This window comes from Gymnoscopelus microlampas (assembly GCF_963454915.1).
Source record: "Gymnoscopelus microlampas genome assembly, chromosome: 6".
Taxonomy (NCBI): Eukaryota; Metazoa; Chordata; class Actinopteri; order Myctophiformes; family Myctophidae; genus Gymnoscopelus; species Gymnoscopelus microlampas.
Genome location: NC_139943.1, coordinates 54,008,664 through 54,033,434, shown reverse-complemented (window position 1 = coordinate 54,033,434; position 24,771 = coordinate 54,008,664). Strand labels below are relative to the sequence as shown.

Sequence of the window (24,771 nt, the reverse complement as noted above, 5' to 3'; positions counted from 1 at the left end):
AATTATTCAAGAAGCCCAATAACCCTAATTTTCAGAACCACATGTTTGTGTGTGAGGAAAGTTATATGGACGCGTCCGGGGTGAAGAGCTGATCAATAATACGTTGTCCGATTGTTTCAGCGCCCCCTAGGGGCCGATATAATAGTGAAAAACTGTTTGAAAGGAGTAAAAACAAAATTGGACACCTGTTTCTGGGTCAGCGCGTCGCCCCGAACGCGCCCATATAACTCTCCTCGCACACGGCCTTACCATTCTCCTTAATTGGCTAGGGTCAAATGTCAAGTTATTACGCGCAATAAAGCGATATATCTCGAAATCGATGCATTTTTAGAATCCACCTTTCGGATATGTTGTACAGCTTGCCAAGGCGCACGTGTTGATGTCTTGTTTGTCCCGGTACGACACTCCTAAGTTGACCTCCTACACTTTCAGAAGGCACATAGAGTCTTATATCTTAAGACCATATCAAAGGACAAAGTCAGAAATAGAAATGTGTCGTAACGGGACAAACAAGACATCCACATGTGCGTCTCAGCCAGCTCTACAACATATCCAAAAAGTGGACCCTAAGTCCTTATCGTATCCGAGATATTGAGCGAGATAGCGAAGCCGTAACCATAGCCAATTAACGGATAATTAAATCATGATTTGATATTAGGGTTTGATTATTTCAAATTTTAGCATCATTTTACGTGTAGATTTGGGAAAAAAATATATCAGAGTAATCACAGGCTTGGAACACCCTAAAACCAACCAGGAAGTGGCCTTTTGAGGCACTTCCTGTTGTCCGAGAAAAAAGAAACTTGCATATTTGGAATCAGCGCCATCACATTAGTCTAAAGCCAGAGTCTCGAAGAAAAATACAATTTCTAAAAATTTAACGAGGGTTGACCTTTGCAGTCTTTTCGCTGACCTTTGAGCTTTATCAGTGTCAAAAAAAATCAGGGCCGGTGCCAAAAATCCGGCTTACTCTCAATATGGATTGAGAGAAGTTTCGGATTTAAAAAAAATATCTGGAGCGATTAGTTACAGATTTTGTGCTCAACAAAATCAGTTTTTTATACAAAAGTCAACGTCCAATCTTTTTGGTGACCGTTTGTATTTCCCAAGGTCCTAGAAAATCGAGACCTATCCCATTCAATTCAGCGTCTTTTTTTGAGTCTGAAAAAGTTTTTTTTAATTTAAAAATAAAATATTTTTAAAAAATGTGAGAAAAGCTAAACTTTGAACTATTTCAAAAATCTTAAACTTCTTATTAAACAATTCTAGACTATTGATGTAACCTACCATTCGACTCAATATCATATAAATAAGAGGGTGGAAGGGTCAAAATAAAATAATAATATGTTTGTGAAAAAAGCTTCAAGTTTACTAAACTTTAACGCTTGTTTAAACCACTTTCTAAGAGTCATACAAAATCGAGACCTAGCCCATTCGATTCAGCGTCCTCTTCTGAGTCTGAAAACGTGTTTTTTAATTTAAAAAAAATATTTTTGAAAAATGTGAAAAAAGCTTAACTTTGAACTATTTCAAAAATCTATAACTTCTTATTGAAAAGTTGTAGACTATTGATGTAACCCACCATTCGACATAACCAGGGTTGACCTTTGCAGTCTTTTTGCTGACCTTTGAGCTTTATCAGTGTCACATGTACATATACATATACGTATATGTTATATTATGCATATAAATAGATAAATACAAACACCAAAATTATCCTCACTTATAATGTTAAGTAAGGATTACTGAAAAAACATTAGTTTAATACCAAATCCTCCTCACTTATAATGTTAAGTAAGGGTTACTGAAAAGACATTAGTTTAATACAAATCCTCCTCACTTATAATGTTTAGTAAGGATTACTGAAAAGACATAAGTTTAATAAAACACTAAAAGTCATCCTCACTTATAATGTTAAGTAAAGATTACTGAAAAGACATTAGTTTACTTACAAATCCTCCTCACTTTATAATGTTAAGTAAGGGTTACTGAAAAGACGAAGTTTAATTACTTTCCTCACCAGAAAGTTGACTCTACTAGATTTCATCTAGTAGAGTCAACAAATTAAGCCGAAATGAGTAAAGAGTACTCTTTCTTTTAAGTAAGGTCTACCATTACATGAAATCAGATTTTACAGTGCCCCACATGTCCCTAGTGCCCAGATGTCTCCACCCCTAATTGCCCACTTGTCCAGGTGCCCACATGTCCCTAGTGCCCAGATGGTTTTGGTGCCCACCTCTCCAGGTGCCCACATGTCCCTAGTGCCCAGGTGTCCAGGTGCCCACATGTCTCTAGTGCCCAGATGTCTCCACCCCTAATTGCCCACTCGTCCAGGTGCCCACATGTCCCTAGTGCCCAGATGGTTTTGGTGCCCATCTCTCCAAGTGCCCACATGTCCCTAGTGCCCAGTTGTACAGGTGCCCACGTGTCCATAGTGCCCAGTTGTCCAGGTGCCCACATGTCCCCAGTGCCCAGTTTTCCAGGTGCCCACATGTACCTAGAGCCCAGTTGTACAGGTGCCCACATGTACCATAGTGCCCAGATGTCCAGGTGCCCAGTCGTCCAAAATAAGGTGCCCAGATGTCCCTAGTGCCCAGGTGTCCAGGTGCCCACATGTCTCTAGTGCCCAGATGTCTCCACCCCTAATTGCCCACTCGTCCAGGTGCCCACATGTCCCTAGTGCCCAGATGGTTTTGGTGCCCATCTCTCCAAGTGCCCACATGTCCCTAGTGCCCAGTTGTACAGGTGCCCACATGTCCCCAGTGCCCAGTTTTCCAGGTGCCCACATGTACCTAGAGCCCAGTTGTACAGGTGCCCACATGTACCATAGTGCCCAGATGTCCAGGTGCCCAGTCGTCCAAAATAAGGTGCCCAGATGTCCCTAGTGCCCAGGTGTCCAGGTGCCCACATGTCTCTAGTGCCCAGATGTCTCCACCCCTAATTGCCCACTCGTCCAGGTGCCCACATGTCCCTAGTGCCCAGATGGTTTTGGTGCCCATCTCTCCAAGTGCCCACATGTCCCTAGTGCCCAGTTGTACAGGTGCCCACGTGTCCATAGTGCCCAGTTGTCCAGGTGCCCACATGTCCCCAGTGCCCAGTTTTCCAGGTGCCCACATGTACCTAGAGCCCAGTTGTACAGGTGCCCACATGTACCATAGTGCCCAGATGTCCAGGTGCCCAGTCGTCCAAAATAAGGTGCCCAGATGTCCCTAGTGCCCAGTTGTCCAGGTGCCCACATGTACCTAGTGCCCAGTTGGCCAAGTGCCCACATGTACCTAGTGCCAGTTGTCAAGGTGCCCAGTTGTACCATAGTGCCCAGATGTCTCTAGTGCCCTCCTGACTTGATGTATTCGATTCATGTATTGGCCTTATGTTAATAATAATAATTATTAATAACATAAGGCCAATAAATAAATAATATTAATAAATAACAATAATAATAAATACAAATAATAATGATGAATCGTGTGTGTGTATATATATATATATATATATATATATATATATATATATATATATATATATATATAGTAAATATAGTTCGTTTGCAGTTATATCCACCGTAATCACGCATACGATCGATGTAAAATACGTTTTAACATAAATATTGCGAGTGAAATGGTTTAATAACCAATAATAATCCATTTAAATAATGAACGATTATTTAAATGGACGATCAGAAATAACAGTTCCGGGCTCAGACAATAATTAACATTATTTTAATTAACTTAAGAATGATAATAATGTTTGTGACTTTGAACGTTTATGTAGATGTAGAATAAATTATGGCAGGCATGGCGAAACTTTAACCTGGTGTTTGCACTTCTACATTTACAGCCCGTACATCTACATAAACGTTCACATTTCAAATAAAAAGATACTAACTTATGACCACGGATGTTATAATTATATATGGTTTCTCAAAAGTACCCGTATTTTTTTTAATGTTCAATAAAAAACCTTTTAATCCAATTGCTGGCCATTTCTGCCATATGTTTTCACGTGACCCTATGGGTTGAGAGGTGTACTGCACTCACGCAACATTACAACTCTCTGATAAAATGGCCACCAATCAGATTAAAATACTTTTCATTAAAAAATACGGAAGATACGGGTACTTTTAAGGACCCGTACATAATTGCAACATTTGTGGCCATAGGGTCAGCACTTTTGAACGTTTATGTAGATAGATAGATAGATCATAAAACATTTTTTTGGTCCTCTTTTTGTCAGATCTTTATTGACACTGAAAAAGACGTCGCAGAATGCAGGAAGTAATCTGACGTGACGTCAGGGGGTTGGAAAAGTTAAACAAATCTATCGTTCTCAACAAACACTTATCGAAAAATGATCAACAAAATATGAAAATGCACAGAATATTTCCAGGTTTGTTTGGGTGGTGACGTGTGTTATGTTGCATTTAAACCACAGCTTTTAACGCATGTTGTCTATTCAGCTATGTATCTCAATGGAGCTACCCTAAAGTCACATTATGACTGCTGGGAAGTCACATTATGACGTTGGGCAGTCACAATGTGACTAGAAGGCGTTCTGCAAAAAAGTCAATATGTGACTTCGGGGCAGTGAGACTGTGTTGTCCGAGGAGTGCATTTTCTCGTTTTGGTTTTGAAACTTTGTTGCATTGTGTTGTGTTTGAATAAAGCAAATAGAAAAGGCATTGATACAAGTATTAAAGATTCAAACTCTTTCCCCAGGTTCAGCATGATGGACAAAGCACACGGATGCTCTTTGATTTTAATTTCCTTCCTTGGTTTTGTGTCTGCAATAAGAACGCTCAACTCCATCAAAGATCTACAAAATATAGACTTTGGCAGCAAAAATCCACGGCACGGGCTGGCGCTGCTACATTGGTTCGTCACCAACAGTGACATCGACAACAACGGTATTATAACAGTGAACTTTGATCCATTCATAGGAGATTATGGAATCCACTTTTATCATAACTCTGCAAACCCTCATAACAATAACCAACCCCTGCTGCCTGCTGCCGGACAAAACAGGTACTACATCTTAGGAAATCTCCGACTTAGGAACAACAGTGCCAGGGCTCTTTCAGATTACGTGACCCGAAACTTCTACAACTCAAAGGGAAACCCAGGAAATAACAAGGATAGGATCATTATGAGGACCCGCTGGGACAAGAAGGTTGATCAGGTCTACGTCACACAGCACATTGATTACAGAGAATATGACCCAGACAACATCTTCCTTATCAATCCCAGCCTGTTGAGAGAGATCCGGGACCTGGACATCAACACCATCACCCCTCAGCAAATACAACAACAATATGGTGTTGTAATTGACCAAAATGAATTTGAAGAACTCAAAAGACTATCGCGGCTTGATGCATCTTTTCAACTGCTGTTATTAATTTGTAGGTACAACAGAGATACATCGGAATGCATCAGACACATGCCAAGTGGTAGGAACCGAAGAGATGCACTGAAATGCCTCAAACACGGTCCATTTGACATGCCAGATGGTGCCGGTTCAATGATAACTGATATGTGGAAGATCAAACTGAAGGTGGTACCTGCCTCTAATGGAAAGGCCAGGATTTGCTGGAGCGACATTCCAAGCAGACTCCTGGTGCAAGAGAAGTTCTTGTTGCTTTATAAGGACATGGACTCAGAAACTAAGCTTTTCAACGAGCATGTTGACAACAGAGCCTCGGGGAGTGTCGTCACATCAGTTGCCCTGGAGGGCGGCCTTCAGGTCCGACTGCATGGATTCAGCAGAAAGATAAGCGAACAAGACGTTACTGTGTATACACTCGAGGCTGCACTAATCAGGGGACCGGAGTTTCATGATGCTAATGGTCAATTGCCCGTCACTATAGACCATAGTGGCGTTAGTCTCCAACTGTTTGTCAAGGATAGAAAGGCCTGTGTCCGCTTATACATAAAAAAGACTTTCACTGGCTGGTACAATGAGTTGTATTATCATTGGATCGATATCTTTCCCTCTGCAACAGCTACGTATGACAATGGCTACAAATCTGGTCAGTGGCAGTGGGTCATTAAATTCGTCAAGGAAAGCGGCCTGTATGACATACCAGATTATGATGTCTACACTTATGAGTTTAGTGGGACCCTCGATCCAGGTGACCAGGCTCGGCTTAGGGTCGAATCTGAAGAGGTTTATTATACCAGGGAGTCTACACCACCATGGAATGGTCAGTTGCCCGTCACTCCAGACAATAATGGCCCTAGTCTCCAACTGTTTGTCAAGGATGGCAAGGCCTGTGTCCGCTTATACATAAAAAAGACTTTCACTGACTGGAAGTTTTGGTTTAATTCTGATTGGATTGATATCTTTCCCTCTGAAACAGCTACGTATGACGGTGACTACAAAACTGGTCAGTGGCAGTGGGTCATTCATTTAACGAAGGAAAGCGGCTTTGATGACATACCAGATTATGATGTCTACACTTATGAATTTAGTGGGACCCTCGATCCAGGTGACCAGGCTCGGTTTAGGCACGAGGGTTATAGTATGGCATCTACACCACCATGGAATGGGGTCTGTGACTGAGAGTGTGTTTGTGTTTGTGATCGCGTACGTGCGTGCTTGTGGCTTACTTCATTGTGTATGTCACAAAATATTCACGTGCGCGCCCAGTCAGTGTGCGAGTCTCCTCACACACACACACACACACACGCACACACGCACACATACACACATACACACACACACACACGTGTGTGTGTGTGTGTGTGTGTGTGTGTGTGTGTGTGTGTGTGTGTGTGTGTGTGTGTGTGTGTGTGTGTGTGTGTGTGTGTGTGTGTGTGTGTGTGTGTGTGTGTGTGTGTGTGTGTGTTGTTGTCCCTCTCCCTCCCCATCTCCCCTGGCATGGCCTCTTTCAGAACCCTGAGAACGGCGAGGCAGCGCAACATCCTCACTAACATGAAAAATAGGCATTTACCAGTGGTGGAAAAAGTACTCAATTATTTACTTAAGTAAAAGTATCAATACTGCAACGTAGAAATACTCTGTTCAAGTAAAAGCCCGGAAATCAAAATGTACTTGAGTGAAAGTACAAAAGTATTGGTATCAAAATGTACTTAAAGTACCAAAAGTAGAAGTACTCATTTCACAAGTTTTCTATCGTATAAAATGTATCCAAATGTTTTGAAAGTAGACGATCTACAAGCTCACAATGCGACTTAAGTAAAAAAAGAAAAGAGTACTTTTTCCACCACTGCACAATGACAAATGTGCAAGATACCTTGTATCTATATCTATATCTACTGTATATCTACTATATCTACAATCTATATCTATAATATACTACAGTAGCAAGTAGTCACAGTAGTAGCATCAACATGAAAAATGTGCAAGATACCTTGTATCTACTGTATATCTATATCTGCAATAATGTATTGTTTATACTACAGCAGTGGGGGTTATAATAAACAGTATACAGCAGGGGTCTTCAACCTTTTCAGGCCAAGGACCCCCGAGCTGAGACAGAGATAAAGCAGGGACCCCCTACTCTATATTGTATTCAAGTTTTTTTTTTACTTGGTCTGCTCTTTTTTCCCTCTACACCTATAGCCTCTTTGCCAAACATAGCCGATATACAAGCTCTCAACGCCTCGCGCTGCGAGGCGTTGAGAGCTTGTAGATCTGCTATTTTTGGCTAAAGTTCTCCTCAGAAAAGGGGATGCTAGGGTTCAAGTGGTTAAGGTAAAAATATATATATATATATCACGCAAAGTTTTGGCGGACCCCCTGTAGTAGCTCTGAGGACCCCCTAGGGGTCCCGGACCCCCTGTTGAAGACCCCTGGTATACAGTATGTACTTTACTTCACACTTCTTGCACCCTCTATTTCACCATCCAAATAATTATCATTAGAGTTGTATTTCTTAGTCTTTGTTGTTCTAAAATCCCTGTATACGTTCATATAACTGCATCACGTTCCACCATCTCTGGATTCCACTGGTCAAAGATGTCTTTAAGAAATATCCATGAATTCAAGTCTCCATGGGGCAGTGGCGTGCACAGACATTTTGAGGGGCAGGTTCTCAAGTAAATTATACTTTTTTTTTTTTTTACTTGGTCTGTTCTTTTTTCCCTCTACACCTATACCTCTTTGCCAAAAATAGCAGATCTACAAGCCCACAACGCCTCGCGCTGCGAGGCGTTGTGGGCTTGTAGATCTGCTATTTTTGGCTAGAGTTCTCCTCAGAAAAGGGATGCTAGGTTTCGAGTGGTTATGGTAAAAAGAAAAATCATATCACATAAAGATTTGGCGGACCCCCTGTAGTAACTCTGAGGACCCCATAGGGGTCCCGGACCCCCTGTTGAAGACCACTGCTGTAAACTGAAAAAAAAAAAAAAAAAACTTTTTTTTTCCAAAAGGGCACTTCTGGTCAACAGGGCAAAGAGCAGGTGCTCTAGCACCACCTAGAGTCTATTTGTGCACGTCCCTGCATCGGGTGACTAATCGATAGGAAAAAAGTATTTTTGGGGGGGTGAACTATCTCTTTAACACTGGTGTACAGTCATAACCTGGCCCTTGGCACTTTGATTTGTTCGTTGCACAACATGTAATGTGCTTTTCATTTAGAGTTTTCTTTGTTCTTTGGGCTTACTGTATTTCTATGCACGTGCTGAATATACTTTTCATTTAGAGTTTTCTTTGTTCTTTGGGCTTACTGTATTTTTATGCATGTGCTGAATATACAAACTACTGCAAGTGTTTCTTCTTGCAGTAGTTCACAGTTCTAACTTGTGATGACTATGCTTTTGTATTGCAAAATGTGTTTATTATATACAATATAAAAAATGCCTGTAACTACATGCCCTGAACGCTGTGTTCTCAGTTTTTTGATGTAGCGTATAACTATAACTATAACTATAACTAAACTATAGATATAACTATAACTATATATATATATATATATATATATATATATATATATATATATATATATATATATATATATATATATATATATATATATATATATAAACATACGTTTTTCAAAAAACTGATTAAAAAAAATATATATACTATATATTCAAAGATTTGCACAAAATCCATTTTTTTCAAAAATAGCAGATCTACAAGCTCGTAGCGCGGCACTCGGTGCCGCACTACGAGACTGTAGATCTGTTATTTTGGAAAAGCCAAAGAAATTTTAAAAAAATCACTGATTCTTTTCCGGTCTAAATGGGAGACATTTTTTTTTTAGGCAATTGTTTGATTTTTCCAGAAGAGTCAGAGGTTTTGCAAATGTTTTTTTTTTTTTTTTTTTGTTATTGAAAGTTATGGAAAAAAAAACAGGTGAAGGTTTTCAACAAAGGATTTCTATTTTTTTTTCTTTTTCAATAACAGCGAACCCCGTACATCAATTCATCAGGTCACGTGCAGCACAGAGAGGCGGCATCGTGTCAATCACTCAACCTCTTACATTTAAATGTCCGTACGCCCATGCAATAGAAAACGTGGAATGGGAAATGCATTGTATCCTCGTGGTCTATAATAATAATTATAATCATAATAATGAGCATGCATCGTGTTGAGGTGCCCACCTCTATGCTTCACGTGTGAACAAAAGAGGCATTTGTACTTAGTCGTGCGCCCGTGTCTCGCGCCGATCTACAAGATCACGTTGCGGCGCGCTGCGGCGCGTCGTGATCTTGCAGATCGGCGCTATTTCCGGCGCGAGACACAATGCGCAACCGAGTGTAAATCGGAGGCCTTAACGGGTAACAAACACAAAGGCTTGCTGATGAGGGGCATTATTTGGGCTCCGCTATTACATGGTTTGCTTGCTGAGTCCTGGCATTTACGGCGCCCTTTCATCGTAATCACCACCGCGTGTCACTGATTACATGCCGCAGGAGCCCGAGGCTGAGGTGGCGTCTCGGGGGTTAACCCGTTAAGAACGGGAACGCATCCCTGGCATTTTTTACATTTCTTTGGGCTATTCAAAAATAGCAGCTCATCGCATTTTGGAAAAATCGTGGATTTTTTTTAGCAGATCTTTGAATGTGTATATATATATGTTTTAAAGCAGGGGTCTTCAACAGGGGGTCCGGGACCCCTAGGGGGTCCTCAGAGTTAATACAGGGGGTCCGCCAAATCTTTGTGTGATATGCTTCTTTTTTTTTTTTTACATTAACCACTTGAACCCTAGCATCCCTTTTCTGAGGAGAACTTTAGCCAAAAATAGCCGATCTGCAAGCTCACAACGACTCGCGCTGCGAGGCGTTGTGAGCTTGTAGATCGGCTATTTTTGGCAAAGAGTTATAGGTGTAGAGGGAAAAAAGAGCAGCAAAAGTTTTGCTGAAACACAATTTTATACAATATAGAGGGGGTCCCTGCTTCATCTCTCTCTCAGCTAGGGGGTCCTTGGCCTGAAAACGTTGAAGACCTCTGTTTTAAAGCAAAACAAAAATTACTCCAATCTGTGCTTCTGGGGGTCCCTGGAACAATATATCTTGAGATAGGGGTCCGCGCCCAAATACATATAATGTTGGGGGTCCTTGACATGGAAAAGACATACTAACATACTGTTAGATTTAGAAAAATATATATTTCGTTCCAGGGACCCCCAGAAGTTGTAACAAAAAATGCAGTTTAAAAATGATACATTCAAAGATTTGCATAAATGTTCACGATTTTTCAAAAATAGCAGATCTACAAGCTCATAGCGCGACACTCGGTGCCGAGCTATGAGCTTGTATATCTGTTCTTTTTGAACAGATAAATAAATCTACACACAGATGCGTTTACCGGATTGAATGGGTTAAACGCGCGCATTATTGTTTGTTACAGGAGATGATTGCTGTTTGTCTTTGCTACTGTTCGCGCTGATAATGGCTCAAGACAAACCCAATCACTACAGGCTTGTTACAGAATCAGAATCAGCTTTATTGTCACATCAAAGGTTTACAGAAGTAAAAAAAAAAGTGGGTGAAATTTGTTTTCGTGCATAGTTCCCATCGTATCGTTATTTCCATAGAAAAAAAAGAAAGGGAAGAAGGGGGGGCAAGGAGATCAAACAAGAAAACTAAAAAACAAGCTGTCTACATATTTACACATGATACTTATAGACGTTGGTTAAGGTGCTAGAAAAACACACAATCAAAAAGACAAAAGTCAGTGCGTTGCACATGGGATTAAGGTGCAAAATGTCAGTGCGTGTCGACCGCATACATAAGGTAGACTGACACTGGTATGATCCACAGATCAACGTCTAAGTCATTTGCGTGCTGGATTGCAGCCAGGACTACACTTGAAAAGTGAATGTCTAATGTTTGAAATGGATTTAAAAATAGAAGAACAATCTGCAAACTATTAACTCTGCCTCTCAACGTCAAGCTTCGACGTTATTTTCACATAATAAGTTTACAGGTGTTAAAGAGTGGGTGTTATTTCTTTTCTGAACGAGCAACGTTTTGCAGTGTCAAGAAAAGAGTCATGAGGGTGACATTCTTTTTGACATTCTTTTTAAATCTAAAAAGAATGTCAAATATACATACTGTAGGTGCGTGGTGAAAATATAAATACAACGAGGCAGCATATGCCATTATGTGCAAGTACACAAACATCTGGGAAACCGATTGTCCCCGGTTCGGAATTCCGGAAAGTCCGGAATTCGAAATGTACTTGAGTAAAAGTAAAAAAGTATAAATGTACTTAAAGTACCAAAAGTAGAAAGCACTCAAGTAGAAAGCACTCTACAAGCTCACATTGTGAGCTTGTAGATCGACTATTTTCAAATGGCTGAAATGTAGGGCTGAAGTGGTTAATGTATGTTTTGTAATAATCACAATCTACTAGTAACTAAAGGTTTCAAATAATTTTTGTGGAGTAAAAGTGCAATATTTGCCTCTGAGACGTAGTGGAGTAGAAGTAAAAGTACTGAACACTGGAAATACTCCAGTAAATGTACAGTACTTAGTTACTTTACACCACTGGTCTGCATGTTATGTCTGTGACATCCACTATTTTAATATAGGATAGGATACAATCCAAAACCAAAGGCTTTATTTCTTAGTTATATTGAGCTCTTCTATGCAGCTCCATTATATTCACAGCCCTAAACTCCCTGGATAATACTGCAAAAGCAAATCCTCCATCCACACAGCTAAATCTGACCCTAACCCTTACCCGTCCATTTTTACTATGCAGGAATGTGGGCTCAATGTGTAATGAACAAGGTGTTATAAGATCAAACTGATGCAGGTGTGATGTAATCCAGATAGATGGACCTTTATTCCATCCCAGAAGGGAAATGCAGGTGTCATCACAGCCTAAGGGCAGAAAACCTCATATCTCCACATTTTATTATATTTATTTTTATACATAATATATATATTTTTTGTGGAAATGAATGCCCTACTTTAGTGCTTCTCAAACTCAAAGTCAATAAGGACCCCCAAATGTATATTATGTATTTGTCCACGGACCCCCATCTGAAAATAGTTTGTGCCAGGGACCACCAGAAGCAAAGATTTTTGTTAAAAATCTTGGCTTTAACATGAAAGATTTGCCCAAAAATCGTCAAGATTTTTCAAAACTCACAGCATGGCACGAAGTGATGCGCTATGAGCTTGTAGACCTGCTATTATTCAATAGCCATGTATAAACTATGGTTAAAGGTAGGGTAAGGGATTTACTTTGGTTAAAATACGTGTTAAATAGCTCTATATTGTGATAGTACTCATTGCTGTAGAGTGTTTGTTCAGTAAAAGGAGTCTCCCATGTCTCTCCAGCTCTTTATGAAACAGAAAATGCATTTTCAGTGCTCTCTCCTGATTGGCTTAAATGTTGTCACCTACCTGAAAATGTACTATATTCTGTTTACTAAAGAGCTGGAGAGACACATGTGACCGAACAAACACTCTGTAGCAATGATTACTATCAGTACTTTAACATTTTTAACTAAAAACTAAAAAATACCAAAAAACATCACTTACCCTACCTTTAAGGAATACTAATGTGTGAATCATTGTGAAACTACCCCCCTGTTGTTATTATTATTATTACCCCCCGGACCCCACTTTGAGAAAACCAATGCCCCACTTCATCGTACAAGAGTGTCGAAAATAGCAGATCTAACAAGTGTCGCCTACAGTATTTCCACAATTTCTTTAAATGTTTTTGAAATGATAATTTTAAAAGGAACCGTTTTGGACATACAAGGTTTCCACCTGACAGCAATGATAATGTATTGCAATAATAATGTGTGTGGTTGTCACAGAGTCCCATACCCATGGACTTTCTCACAGCACACCTAGAGTGTCTTTGGCACACCGTTTTGTTAACCACTGCATTAGAGCACTGGTTCTCAGCCTCAATCGAGACCCATGTTTGGGTCACGGACACGCAATTGTATGGGTCATGAGTACACATCAGTTTGCTTTAGTTTACTACAACTTTTAAGTGGTTATATAGGGGTTTAAACAATTAAGACCTGAGGTTCAGATTCTACAAAATGTCTTCAAATAAATCCCAACAGTTAGTGGTTCTCAAACCTTTTCATATCAAGGACCCGGGCCGCCGACCCCCATCTCAAAATATTCTGCAAAGATTTGAGTTAAAAAAAAAATCGCTTTAAAACAATATATATTCAAAGATTTGCACAACTTTTCACTATTTTTCAAAAATAGCAGATCTACAAGCCCCTAGCGCGGCACTCGGTGCCGCGCTATGAGCTTGTATATCTGCTATTTTTGAATAGCGAAACTGTAAAATAATGCTTTTTTAGCTCAAATCAAAAAATTACACAGATGCGTTCCAGGTCTTAATGTGTTTAAGTGGTTAGTGGTTGTTGTATGTCAAATGGAGGACATGTTTAGCTTCCTTCTAGTTTTGTCTTAATTGGTTATAAATGTAGACAAACACATTTTGTCATTATTGTATGTGCATAAAATGGTTAGAACTACTAGCCAGAATTCCAAACTCCAGAAGCATGAATTATTCAAAGGCATTGGGAATAAAAGATTGGCACACACTTCACTGCCATTAAAAGTTTTTCATGCATTGTAAAATTTTCATTGAGCTATGCATCTTTGAAGGTTTGACATAATTGCATATTTTTTTTTGCAATTCCCCATGGTGTCAGAGAAATTAAACTCCCCTTTATAATGCATGGTATAAAAGTTGAGGGCTGTTTTTACACTTACAGTGTGTCCTAAATTGCAGTAAAGTAGCCTCGCCACTTTCAACCTGGCATGCCTATTTTGGGCATTACAGGTGAAAAATGTGTAAATGAAACACTTTCGAAAATAGCTAAAATGGCCAGTCTACACGCTCACAACACTGCTCACCATCGGATGAAAAAGTATAGAATATATCTTAACCCGTTCAATCCGTCAACGCATCTGTTTCATTTTAGATTTCTTGGGCTATTCAAAAATAGCAGATCTACAAGCTCATAGCGCGGCACAGAGTGCCGCGCTATGAAATTGTAGATCTGCTATTGTTTGAAAAATCGTGAAAATGTATGCAAATCTTTGAATATATATATTCTTAAAGCAAACATTTGTAACTCAAATATTTGCATCTGGGGGGGTCCCTGGAACTAGATATTTTGAGATGGGGGTCCGCGGCCACATACATATAATGTTAGGGGTCCTTGACATGAAAAGGTTTCTACAAATTCTGCACATTTCTGTAGAATTTCTACAGTTTTTTTTTGTAAACTTATGTTGCTGTATATCAGTGTTTCTCAAACGTTTTCATGATTTTTCACGACTTTCAAACTTTTTCTTACGATTAAAAAAAAAACCCAGATCTACAAGCTCAGCAATCTAAAATAAATGACACAGATGCGTTCCCGGATTGAAAGGGTTAACAGATGCAAGTGTGAGTGTGTCGGCTGTGAAATATTTTTTTGATAAAGAAGGTGTTTGAATATGCATATGAGGTGTCAACAACAACATCAAAGGTGGTATGGTTTAAAGTCTCCAAAGAGTTTCAACAACACAACACAATCACAGCTAGTCTGAACATCGTCCAGTTCATCATGAGTTCACACACTTACATACAGTACACAGTTACAGTGGTGACACTGAGATGTTTTACTGTAAAAGTAGCGATAGCAAAATGTAAAATCAAAATATCCTTAAACAAATTTAAATCTATGAAGCATTTTTTTTAAATAGCATACCTACAAGCTCACATGGTTCTAGAGCTTGTGAGCTTGTAGATTGTCTATTTTTTAATAGAATAATAAAATAGGTCTTAAGAGCGTAATGCATGTTTTGAAATAATAATCTAAATCTGCAAAATAACTAGTAACTAAATCTGTCAAATAATCGTAGTGTACAATATTTGCCTCTCTGAGATGGGGTTAAGTTGAAGTTGAAAGTATAAAAAAAAATCATTCATATTCAAAGTAAACCAAAGTTTTTTATGATGGGCATTAAATCTGCACTATGTAACTTCCCTCTTTTACCCTGGATTTGAACCCGGTTTCCTGGTGTGCGCCAGACACGCGGCCTACTCCAGTGTAAAGTTGTCCATCGGGCCCACTGGACGAAAGCTAGGCTCTCAAGAATATTCGATAACATCGACCCCACTTGCGAAAAATGCCACCAGACACCGGTAACACATGTGTGGTATCCTGCCCACAGCTTCATTTGTGGACTAACTATACAATATGGCGTTGTTGGCAACTAAAAGCAATAGAACCTTTACCAGAACATAGTGAAGGCTGTGGGTTACAGATACCACATATGGCGCTGTGGGCAGGAGATACCACACATGTACATATGTTTTGGTCATGCAGTTCTCTGAGCACATATTGGACTGAGATTTTTAACACTCTCACAGAATTAACTGGAACATTCATTGAGCCTAACGCCATTACTGCGCTGTTTGGTATCTCTCAACTACCGTTGTCGAGATTTCAAGCAGACCTAATAGCCTTTGTAACACTGCTGGCAAGACGCCTAATACTTATGAGATGGAAATCGACAATTCCACCTTCCCACACTCAGTGGATAAACGACATTTTTAATAATTTACAACTTGAGAAAATTAGATACATATTGAGAGGATCTGTCAGAAAATTCCACGACATATGGGATCCCTTTATGGTTTACACAGATGGAATTACCTTCCCGGTTATTCCTGAATGAATCTGTCACTTAAAAGTGTGAAGCCATCAAGATGACACTGTGTGCGTGCGTGTATGAATGTGCGTGTGCAAGTAGTTGTATTTGGGTTTGTTTTTTTGTTTTGTGATGGATTGTTGTATTGTTTCCCCTGTTGCTTTAATGTCGTCGTTTTGTTTTGTTTTTTGTTGTTTTGTTTTCTCTTCCCTTGATTGTGGCGCCTTCAATGTGAAGGCCTGGATGTTTTTTTCCCCCTTTCCCCATATGGCACATATTATGATCCGAATATACTGAATCTGTTATCAATGTGCAACAAAAACAATAAAACAAAGTTTAAAAATTAAATTGAACCCAGTTTCCTGCGCAAGTGCTGAAATCTTTACCATTGAGCTAATAGAGCCTGCCTGCTTGCTCAGGGGGATACATGTGTGTAAGATTCCTGTGTCTAGGTGAGACAGGCCGGATTACCCATAGGCCGTAGGGGGCGAGTGCCCTGGGGCACCAGCCAAATTTTATTTTTTAAATAAGAATGAAATAACATAACCCTAACCCTAAAACCGAAATAAAGTATCCAAAAACCGAAAATAAACAAACAAAATCCAGCCAAAAAACGTCATTTTTCGCGCGCGTGCACGATTTCGGCGCCGCGCGCAGACCTCCCCCAGCCTCAAGCCATACCGGCGCCCCAGGGGGGGGGGGGGGGGGGGCACTTCAACTTGAGGTCGACCTGGGGCACCACATAGTGCTAATCTGGCCGTGAGACATGACCTTTGACACGATAAATATCTCCATAGAGCAGGGAGACAAAATACAACCACCCGAATTGTGTAAGTTATATTGTATTAACATACTCTACCATATAGATTAGACAACATTACACTTTGCTGCAACATCAAAACAAGTTACATAGTGTCGCTTTAACTACAGTACGTGAGTAAATATACTTAGTTCCACACCACTGCATACACAGTAACATCACAGGGCACAACGTGCACCGGGTGCACAAATTGAACAGAATATGATTATGCCAGCAATTTTCCTGTGTAATTGGAACATCTGCGTTTTCATCAAGCAAATGCAGAAAAAACATTTTTTGTTTAATTTGTTTGCCTATTTTGCTGCTTGTGCCTGTATAAGTTAGTGACAAATACAACTTTCTTGATTCTTAGTATAGTGCATTTTTCAAAATGTGCCTTTTGAAAAAAGTGACAACTTATAGCTTACAAAAATAAGATAAAAATGTTAGCGTTTGAAATTATTGAAACATAAACAGTAACACCACGAAATGACCCTCTGGTATATATTTTAGAACAAACTATGTGGATCTGTATTAAAGCCTCACTAGGTAACTTTTGATGAATGAATAAAATGTCATTTTGTCCAATATGTATGGTAGAGTATGTTAATACAATATACTGTAACTTATACAATTGGGGTGGTTGTGTTTTGTCTCCCTGCTCTTCTATTGAGACATTTAGATCGTGTCAAAGGTCATGTCTCACCTAGACAGAGGATCTGACACGAATTTTGACCTGAAGGTCAAGATTCAATTTATCCCCTGAGCAAGCAGACAGGCTCTATTAGCTCAATGGTAAGAAAATGTCAGCACTTGCGCAGAAAACCGGGTTCAATTGCGGGATATATGAGGAAAGTTGCACTACATAAGAACAAAAAATTAATTGGTTATTATAATTCATATACGTTAGTATATTTGGCCGACGTCCTAAATCATTCAAACGTTGTCCTCAACAGATTCCAATAACGAGCCAGTTTTTCTTTGCTACCATCAGAATTCCTCGAACTAAAATATGTGATAATTGCGTTTCGACTTTCGTCTGAGGTGAACAGCTTTCATCTTTCAAACGAAAACCTAATAAGGCCGTTCAGACAAAGTGACGCATCTCATCAACGCCTTATCAAACTCACAGAAGCATCGCTGTCGGAGAAAAGACTTTAATTAAAGATGCAAAAAAACAAATAATTGTGTCTCTCTGTGTAACTGGGACAATGAAGGCTGCTGATGGAAATGCCCAAACAAATTCCTTCTGTTTGCACTGGATGTGCTTTCCAGCCGTCGGCTGGAAAGCCTCATAAGTCCAAAGACTTTTCAAGAGAACCAAAATAGATTTTAAAAAAGCAGATCTACAAGCTCAAAACACGTTGCGACCTTGCAAATCTGCTAGTTGTTGATTTCGCTGCTTGTGTGTGACGCTGCTGTATGACGAAGTAGAGCATTCATTTACGAAAAAACGTATATAAAAGTTTAAATATGGAGATACAAGGTTTCTGCCCGAACGGCGACGATTATGAACGAAGCTTGAACTGGATGTTTTTTGAAAGCTTTTGCTGTTCATAATCAACCCAACATTTTGGGTTACGATGAGTTGATGAATTGAAGGTGAAATATGTTTTTTGGCCATTTTTTTTATTACCTCGACTCAGTTGCAATGTCTCTCACACTCATGGCTGAATGGTTTAACCCATTGAGACCGGGAACGCATAATCTGTGTCTTTTTAAAGATTTCTTTGGGCTATTCAAAAAAAGCAGATCTACAAGCTCATAGCGCGGCACCGAGTGCCGCGCTACGAGCTTGTAGATCTGCTATTTTTGAAAAATCTTGAAAATTTGTGCAAATCTTTATTTTTTTAAGCGAACATTTGTAACTCAAATCTTCACTACTGGGGCATTCTACAAATGTCTTCTAAATCCTAACAGTTAAAAATCAAATAAAAATGTTGCTATACAGTATATCAGTGGTTCTCAAACTATTTTTTTTCATGTCAAGGACCCCCAAAATGACATGTATTTGGCCGCGGACCACCATCTCAAATTATGTTGTTCCAGGGACCCCCAAAAGCAAAGATTTGACTTATAAATGTTCGCTTTAAAAAATATATATATGTCAAATATTTGCAACAAATGTCACGTTTTTCAAATATAGCAGATCTACAAGCTCATAGCGCGGCACTCGGTGCCGCGCTATGAGCTTGTAGCTATTTTTGAATACCAAAAGAATTCTAAAAATGACACAGATGCGTTCCCGGTCTTAATGGGTTAAAACGTCCAAACCCATCTGTCCGCATCCATGTGGAATAATGAGAAATACAGATGAGATGCAAAAGGCTTTGGAACAAACAAACGAAACACAATTATGTTTGGTGTATTTGGCAATTTTGGAGCTGGGCCCTTGAATTAACCACATGAACCCTCTAGCGTCCCTGTTCTGGGCATGTCAAAATAGTCTAACATTAATAAGACCCGAGGCCGATTTTCTGAAGAACCGAACATAATGTTGCTATATCAGTGGTTCTCAAACTTTTTTTATCGTCAAGGATCCCCCAAAATTATAGGCCGACCCCCATCTCAATATTTTGTTCCAGGGACCTCCAGAAGCAAAGATTTTAGTTAAAATGTTTGCTTTAAAACATATCGTTACTGTCCAGCAGGAACCAGCTAACTCCATTTTTCCGCTTTTGCATTTTTTCCCATAAATCAGTGCTATTGAACACCCTTTACGTCTGTGTGTTGGTAAAACAAATATTGAACCAATGAAAAGTATTAAAAAGTGCTAAAAAGTGCTTTTGACAAAAGCAGCTAACTCCATTGGATCCTCAAACTTTCTGCTAAACCAGTTAACTCCACCAAAGGGGGGTGGAGTTAGATGGTTTTGCTGACTCCAGGCTCCACCCCCTTTTGACCTCCAACCTCATTGTAAGCTTGGATGTCCATTCAGCTGTTCTTATTAATGATGAACAAAACCTCCTAACTCCCCTTTTTTTTTTTTTTTTTTTTTTTTTTGAAAAATGAACATTTTGGAGTTAGCTGGTTCCTGCCAGACAGCAGAGATATATATATATATTCAAATATTTGCACAAATCTTCACGATTTTTCAAAAATAGCAGATATACAAGCTCGTTTCTTTTCAGGACTGGAAGATGGCGGATTTGAATTTGCCGAAAAAGTAGCTTCAAAGCTGGTCTGTAGAAACCAAAGGGTCACGTGACGGTACCCTTTGTCCATATTTTTTTTACAGTCTATGATCCTTTCCAGCAATCCCAACCCTCCAACACTCTTGTTACAGTTCAAAGGGCAAGTGCAAAAGATCAAAGAGTCGTAATGCGCTGTAAAATCTACTGGGACATCATTACAAACGATAAACAACACTTCTTGCAAGTGTGCTGACCTCTGTGACCCCGTGGGGCCACAGGGTTTCAGCTAGAAACAGGGCCGCTTGCAGGTTACACAACGCCCAAACCTTTAACAAACCTGACCTGAGCATTCAGCTAGGTGCCCGTTAACTCATTAAGACAGGGAACGCATCTGTGTCATTTTTCGGATTTCTTTGGCTTTTCAAAAATAGCAGATCTACAAGCTCATAGCGCGGCACCGAGTGCAGCACTATGAGCTTGTACATCTGCTATTTGTTGAAAAATCGTGAAAATGTGTGCAAATCTTTGAATATATATATTTCTAAAGCGAAAATGTGTAAAGAAAAAAAGGTACGTTATAATATCTATGTGTAATATCAGTGGTTCTCAAACTTTTTTCATGTCAAGGACCCCCAATATGATATGTATTTGTCCGCGGACCCCCATCTCAAAATATTGTGTTCCTGCCAGGGACCCCCAGAAGCAAAAATTTGAGTTAAAAAAAAAGCTTACAAGTAGCCTACAATTTAATCAAAAAGTTTCAATTCAGGTCATGCTTAATAGCTTAGCTAAAACACTTCATTAGTCACCTGTTCCGTGACATGTGCACGTAGGCGTGCACGTAGGTCACTCTTTGAGAAGGTTTCAACAGCCACATACACACACACAAAATCTTACTTTTCACCTTTTCCGACAGTATCAGCATTGCCATATTTGGGCATATACATGGGGAGGTAAACTTCCCGCAAGAAGTGTCGTTATCTCACTAATATTCAGTCATAAATATAGCCTGCAAGCCTTCGAGTGCCTCAGCAGTCATTTCAACCAGTCACTTCAACCAATATAATATTCCTTCTTTAGGCAAATCAAGTGATAATAATGTTAAGCCTAAACCCTAAAGTGAGCTGTTCAACATAAATTACACTCTAATAAATTCCCATATTTCCAAAAGTACGTTGTTGTTGTTTTCTTCACAAACAAACTTGAGAAATTAAGTACTATACGCTTACAAGTAGAATTTATTCAGAACGTTTGAACATTTTAGTTGTTTTCAGACTGGTTGCTCTCATCAGAATTCATTCACAGAAATCACAAATTCACGATTCACTTTGCTTCCCATCTTTTGTTACTTAGTATTATCATTTCAATGTATTTTACTTTGTCTTCAACTCTTTTTTCACCTAAATACATCATTGGATCATAACTGTATCATTGGAGTTATAATCAGAAGTTCCTATGTAAACATTGCACACTCAGGTCGCCATTTTGCATTGATTGCTCCAGCCAAACTACTGTGTTCTGCACTGGATTCATTCACAAACAATAACCACATCTTGCAAACACTCCAGAGTTAGGCTCCACCATCAGAATGTGTACTTAATGTTATAATGATCACATTGATACCATTCACTGAGATGTACCAAAACTAACCTGTTTAACAGGAGAAAGAAGCACACGGAACGTTTCAGTTTTCAGACTGGTTGCTCTCATCAGAATGACGGTAAGCTTCCTGTCTGCAGGTAATAGCATCCCATGAGGAAGAAAACGCTCTGATACTGCCCCCTACTGACCAAGCTGAATACTCAAACTGATAAATTAACACTGACAGCTTCCAAAACAATTTCAAATCACAAAAATAAAATCAATGAACCAACACAAAAATGTGACACATTATGGGTGAGTCACACTTAGCTTAGCTAAAACACTTTGACTTACCACCTGCATTGTTCAAGTGCAGACAGGTCAGAATCATTGGTCACCTGTTGTGACCCGCCGTGACATGCGTGTGGTGCTGTCACACCTTTGTGTCTGGGGACTAAGCGTCTTATATATTGGGACGACAGCAAGACGGCAGGTCTGGCTTCTTTAGGCTGAGATACAGGATGGGGTTGAGGCAGCTGTTGACGTAGGCCAGGGAGGTGGCGTAGGGGTGAGCCAGCAGGCGGAAGCGTAGGAAGGCGCACGTGGCAGGAGCCAGGTCGAGGTAGGAGAGAGCGTCGGCACTCCTCAGCACATGGAAGGGTGTCCAACAGACAGCGAACGCCACCACCAGTGCGGTGGTCACTCGTTGACGGTCTTTCCCCTTGTCGGTGCACGCGGCTAAGCAGTAGCACGCCATCGTGGCCAGGAAAGGGAGAAGAAACGCCATGACCGAGTGGCAGAGGATGAGACCGGCCAGCCAGAGGGTCTCCGTGTCCTCGTCCGTCGCCACCAGGCTGAAGTCCATGGTGCAGGAGGTCTGGTCGACCGTTTCATCGTGTTTGGTGGTGCGGAAGACTAGTTGGGGAACGTGCATCAGACAGGACAGAAGCCACGTTGCTGTCAGGAAAGGCACTGACACTTTTGCTTCCGCGTCGCGGGAGGCCAGGTAGCGGTCAAAGCCCATACGCGTGAGGCATAAAGCGCTGGTGTACATGTTTAGGGTCATGGAGTTGACGATCTTGCACATTGCCATTCCAAAGGGCCAGTGGTAGTGCGTGGCATAGTACACTGCATGGAGAGGCAGAGTGAGCACAAAGTAGAGATCAGCCACGGCCAGGTTGCTGATGTTGACGTCGTCAGTGCTCCGTTCCTCCTTTGCTCTCCATACGGTGAAGATGACCAGTCCGTTTCCACACAGGCCGAGGATGAAGATGAGCGTGTAGAGCGCTGGGATGACAATATATGTGGGTTCCCACTGTGAAGAGTCACACTTCATGATGGACGTCTGGTTGTGATAGCTATCATAAACACTTTCATTTTGCAACTCCATCTCCATTCGTTCCTCTCTGATGATCTGTTCTTGTACTTGAAATCTGTTAGAAGGTATCTAGTCGCTGTAGGTTCAAATTAACTAAGGTTAGCAACAATGTCCGATGTGAAGAAGAAAACAAGTATTTCTGACCGAAATAGACCCAGTCCCAGGAGAAGTTGTCTGCACTGAAGTGTGTTGCTACATCCGAGGGTATAGTCTGCCTCCCCGTAGCCCCTCCTTCTGCTAGGACATGCCCCCAGCCCCACCCATTCCCCTTCTCCTCCTCCTCCTCTCACACTGCTCTCTGTTCATTTAATGTTGTTTGTTGCTAACCGGTGGAAACCTTGTGGTTGTTAATACTCAATCATTGGTTCACTATTTATAAAACCGACAGACGCCATTTTCACAAAAGAAAAAAAAAAGGAAAAAAAGAAAAAATAGCAGATTACAGCAGCATTTGTGTGGTTTAGAATTTAGGATATCGAACTGGGCAAGACACTTTCTGACAAACCACTAAGTGAATTGAGAAAAAACTAGAAAAAGTGCTCCTCGGAGCACAGGTCTCCGCCAGGTCTGGTAGGTCATTGTGGCCTAACTGATGGCACTATAATAGGCCAATGTGGAAAGGGTGCCATTTCTTCTTAGGCCTTTCTCGGCAATCGGACACTGCATTCATGATTTGAGGATTTTTTTTTTCCAAAAAATGTTTTTGCTAAATTATACCTGCTGGTGGCGCTATAACAGGCCAATGTGAAAAGGGGGGCATTTCTTCCTTGGCCTAGTGGGAATGTGCGTGTGAAATTTCACGGAAATTGCATGCTGCATTCATGATTTGAGGCATTTTGTTCAAAACGGAAGCCAATGTTGGCCAATTAGGATGGAATATGGAATATCGGACAGATAAACAGTTGAAGGTTTGTAGTTAGAATTGAGTTTGACCTTTGGTCTGTTTGTGTGGGCTAAGCTGTAATGCAATCAGTTCAGAGTTCCTGGCCATTGTAATACACTGGAGAGTCCAGGTAGAGATGAGAGGCACAACAGTCGTTTTGATAAACCTTTTGTTCCTTGGTTTCAGAGGCATTGACACCCTCTGTCTTGTCTTGATTATCAGAAGAAGTCTTTTGTATTCATGTAAACTAATCAGAGTAATCATTCCTGGGCATAGGTCACAGACACAGCAAATGTGTAGTGATGGGAGCCAGGTCAAGATGACTGGCACCTCGGTCCCACATAGAATTGCCTAGGTGGGGCCCACCTAAGGCCCAGGTGGAACCCACGTATAGTCCACACGGGCAAGCCCAAGTGGACCCATATAGTTCAGCCCACCTTGAAAGCATATGGGACCCACATCAGCCCCACATAAATTGCCAAATTGGGGCCGACCTAGGGCCCAGGTAGAACCCACTTAAAGCCCACATGGGCAAACCAGTTAGGACCCATCTCGGTCCCACATAGAATTGCCTAGGTGGGACCCACCTAAGGCCCAGATAGAACCCACTTATATCCCACATGGGCATCAGTTGGGACCCAAGTGGATCCCGCTGACATTGCCGACATGGGATTGGGGCCCATATAGTTTAGCCCACCTTGACACCATATGGGACGCAGTGGGCGTGCTGGCTGGGTAGGCTGGCGTGAAAGTGTATAATATTTAGAGAAATTGAAGGTTTCAAATTGTTGTAGTTACTGTAGTAGTTGTGAATTAGCAAACTGGACATTTAGTGATTTAGACTGAATGTGTCCTTTAGCCTCATTGTGCGCTAATGCACGCAACTGTTATGGCAG

At 40.5% G+C, this 24,771-nt stretch overlaps 1 protein-coding gene and 1 long non-coding RNA gene across 5 annotated transcripts in view; one reads left to right on the top strand and one right to left on the bottom strand.

The window, feature by feature from the left end:
- Positions 1 to 4,895, top strand: part of LOC311046537 — a 28,508-nt gene extending 23,613 nt beyond the window's left edge. For all 4 annotated transcript variants that reach the window (XR_014600895.1, XR_014600896.1, XR_014600897.1 and 1 more), the window contains one exon: positions 4,716 to 4,895. This is a non-coding gene — a long non-coding RNA (uncharacterized lncRNA). The remainder of the gene's footprint in view (positions 1 to 4,715) is intronic.
- Positions 4,896 to 22,077: 17,182 nt separating this feature from the next.
- On the bottom strand, positions 22,078 to 23,010 carry LOC311047061 (apelin receptor A-like; the record flags this gene model as incomplete). Its single annotated transcript, XM_084059644.1, has 1 exon — positions 22,078 to 23,010. One exon carries the CDS (start codon positions 23,008 to 23,010, stop codon positions 22,078 to 22,080), a length of 933 nt encoding a protein of 310 aa, XP_083915770.1.
- Between the last annotated feature and the right edge of the window lie 1,761 nt (positions 23,011 to 24,771).